This window comes from Plectropomus leopardus, chromosome 2, assembly GCF_026936395.1.
Source record: "Plectropomus leopardus strain MGB_pleo_1.0 chromosome 2, ASM2693639v1, whole genome shotgun sequence".
Taxonomy (NCBI): domain Eukaryota; kingdom Metazoa; phylum Chordata; class Actinopteri; order Perciformes; family Serranidae; genus Plectropomus; species Plectropomus leopardus.
Genome location: NC_142177.1, coordinates 120657 through 124095, shown reverse-complemented (window position 1 = coordinate 124095; position 3439 = coordinate 120657). Strand labels below are relative to the sequence as shown.

Below are 3439 nucleotides of genomic sequence, written 5' to 3'. Positions count from 1 at the left end.
GTCATTTTTACTTTTACTCTAGTACATTTTGACCCAAGTATTTTACTTCGCTACATTTGAACCCCCTCATGTTACTGAGTACAATATTGATAGTGAAAAAATTAAATGCAGGCAGAACACCCCTGTGTCCCGGAAGTGAAAGTCAATTGCGTGACCTTGCCTTGTGCGCGCCCTGTCTCATAATTGGATCTACGCGTTGGAAGATGGCTGTTGCTGACCAAGATAAGGAGATCATGGAGGAGGAAGGGCCCGACGAAGATAGAAATTCTGAAGAGGAAAGCCACAAAAACCCTTGGCCAAACTTGGAAGACTTATTCGCGTTCAAACGCACAAAAGGCAACAACATTATAATGCAGTGTAAAATGTGCCTGCCCAGCAGAACGGAGCTTTCAGCATTCAAGACATCAACATCTAATTTACGAAAGCATGTGGTGGTAAGTTAGCGCATGTGTTTTTGTCTCTTACATCCCAAACGTTTTTTTTGTTGTTTGGTTTAAAAATCCCAGATAACACAGTGCTGCCAGAAACGGGGGGGTGGGGGTGTTGTAGTACGGATCGCGGACGTTGGGGGACAGTGGGCGGGGGATTCTTAGTAGAATTTCTGTATTTAATTTAAGGATTTAATAATTTAATGAATTTAATGCCTAGCTAACTGCAGCAATCCTACAGTAGGCCTATTAAATTCTGCATTTTTTTTAATATAACAGTGACAGTACAACACATTTTTTTCATAAGGATGAGATTGTTCTAGCTTAATAAATGTTCTAGTTCTTAAATAGTATTTTCTAAATATGAGTGTGCCTACGAATACATAACTACTCTGTACCCTCTTGTATTGTGTGTATTCACAGAGAAAGCATCCATCAAAGCTTGCTGCTTTTAGTGCATGTTCACGGAAGTCACCACAGGAACAAGGAGGCAAAGGTAAGCAGAGCAAGCTCCCAGACAACCAGGCCAAACTTGCGGTGGGTGGTGCCATCCATGTGTCTCAAGGGACAGTTGACCAGTTCCTCATCAGGCTTATTTGCGAAGGTCACCACCCCTTCTCTTTGGTGGAACAGCCAGCATTCAAAGAGTTTGCTGCTGCTCTCAATCCTCAATACAAAATGCTCTCCAGGCCCACAGTTAAGAGAGGAATCGCAGAAGCTGCTGCTGAAATGAAGACAAAGTTGATATCACACCTTAGTAACATCAATCATGTCGCTACTACCACAGATTATTGGTCTGCACACCAAAAAAGCTACATAGGTGTCACGTGCCATTGGATTGATGGGGAGACTTTCGAGAGAAGATCTGTCGTGTTGGCATGCAAGAGGTTAAAAGGGTCACACACCTTTGATGTGCTTGCAGGTGTGCTGGATGATATCCACTGCCAATACAGAATAAGAGGGAAAGTGGTTAGAACCACCACAGATAGTGGCTCTAATTTTGTGAAGGCCTTCTCTATGTTTGGTGAGCAGAGCCAATCGGAGGATGAGGATGCCGGATCAGATACAGACCAAGAAGGGTCAGAATCGGATGATGATGTTGAGTTCCAAGACACATTCAGCATCCTAGAGCAAGACAACGGCCTGGAGTACCAGCTCCCCAAACACCAGAGATGTGCATGCCACCTACTGAACTTAGTTGCCACGACAGATGCTGACCTTGCTGAAAACAAAGAACTGAAGAACGACACCTACAAGAGGCTTTCACGTGCCGCCTTTGGCAAATGCCAAGGTCTGTGGAATAAGTCAGGTCGCTCGCGCACTGCAGCAGAAGCTGTGGAAGACAAATGTGGTCTTCAGCTCATTCGACCCAACAAGACACGGTGGAATTCAACATACATGGCTGTGGAGAGAATCCTACGCATCATAATAGAACAAGGGGAGGATGCCATCAGGCGTGTCTGCGAAGAACTGAAACTGAAAATGTGAGTTTTTGTTTTTACATTTTAAAATATTTAATTAGCATATATAACTTAACATTTGTCATAATTCATGATGAATAAACAGTGCTGATTCAAGAGTATAAAATACACAATATATAATACAATACAATATTATATGATGTAAATGTTATTTTGTTGTTTATGGTTACAAAGTCCAAATCCTTCTATGTTAATAAACAAAACTTAATTATTGTTTTTTCATTTATTTATCTTGTGCGGGTTGAGTCAGCCAGAAATTGCCTTTCTGGATGAGTTCTGCTGTGTGATGAGACCAGTGGTAAAGGCCTTGAATATTCTTCAGTCAGAGAGCAACACACACCTTGGGTGGCTGCTCCCAGTGATCTCTGAATTACAGTTCAAACTGAGAAGGCAGGAAGCGCCGGTCAAGATGTGCCTCCCACTCATCTCGGCACTGCAGCAAGGGGTCCAGATGCACTTCAGAGTCATGATGGAGGACCGAGAGCTTATCTCAGCAGCAATCCTCCTACCCAAATTTAAGACGGGCTGGACTGACAAAGCTGAAGTCATTGAAGCAGGTATGACTCCATTGTTCAATATCACAGCGATCAGTAATTTATTTTAGTCTTGTTCATTTGTTTTCTATCAACAAATACATATTAACAACATTTCAATACAGAATACAAGGAGATTTATTTGCCACATGCATAGAAATACTAAAAAAGCATAACATGAGGTGAAATTACAGTTAACCATCTGTACTGTGCAGGCGTGTTTGTTAGTGGGAGCTGGGGTATTAAAGTGCAATAGTGCCAAAGTGCATACTGCAATATGTCATCTGACTTAACTGTCCATAGTACTCTTTAAGAACAAATAGCTCAGTACTTAATTTCCCTACGCTGTCTGTCATTAAACAGGACTACTGTATGTGAGGCATCACCTTGACCAGATGGCTGAAGCTGAGGTGGAGCAAGGCGCGCTCAAGCAGCATTCGTCGGACGAAGAGGACTACTTCTCCACGATGAAGTCCCGCAGGTCAGAGGGTTCTGGGGAATTGGAAGGGTACCTTGCCTGTGTGTCAGAGAGCATGGACCTGCTGAACTCCTTCCCAAACATTAAGAAACTGTCTCTGAAACTCAACACAGGCCTTCCAGCCTCAGCCGCCTGCGAGAGGCTTTTTAGTTCTGCCGGGTTGCTCTTCACAGCAAAGAGAGCAAGACTTACAGCAAAAAACTTTGAAAATTAGCTGATGCTGAAATTAAACAAGAGCTTTTCCAGTCTAAAGTTGTAGATTGTGGGCAGAATTGTGGGATCCTGTGGGCATTTTATTTTGGTTTATTGTGAATAGCAGGATCCTGCGGGCATTTCATTTTGAATTGTGAGATCCTGTGGGCACTTTATTTTGTGTGCATTTTGTGTTTTGAATACTTTGATTCTGGTTTAATTTTCTTTATTCTTATTGTAGTGTTGTCGGTTGACCAATATGACTGAAAATAGTTTGCACTTTACAGTACAGGTTGTGACTGTCCTTGTTGTCCTTGTATTGTGAGG

At 42.5% G+C, this 3439-nt stretch overlaps 1 protein-coding gene across 1 annotated transcript; it reads left to right on the top strand.

The window, feature by feature from the left end:
* Window positions 1-203: 203 nt before the first annotated feature.
* On the top strand, window positions 204-3134 carry LOC148190106 (uncharacterized). The gene is made up of 4 exons (XM_088072150.1): window positions 204-434; window positions 852-1912; window positions 2156-2466; window positions 2806-3134. The coding sequence occupies exons 1-4, from the start codon at window positions 204-206 to the stop codon at window positions 3132-3134; spliced, it is 1932 nt and encodes a 643-aa protein (XP_087928276.1).
* Window positions 3135-3439: the final 305 nt, after the last annotated feature.

What these genes read in the sequence shown, in the direction of transcription:
- LOC148190106 (XM_088072150.1), top strand. Translation starts at nt 204, where the DNA reads ATGGCTGTTGCTGACCAAGATAAGGAGATCATGGAGGAGGAAGGGCCC. An exon ending in ATTTACGAAAGCATGTGGTG is followed by an intron (nt 435 to 851) that starts GTAAGTTAGCGC and finishes GTGTATTCACAG; the next exon opens with AGAAAGCATCCATCAAAGCT. An exon ending in AGCTGAAGTCATTGAAGCAG is followed by an intron (nt 2,467 to 2,805) that starts GTATGACTCCAT and finishes GTCATTAAACAG; the next exon opens with GACTACTGTATGTGAGGCAT.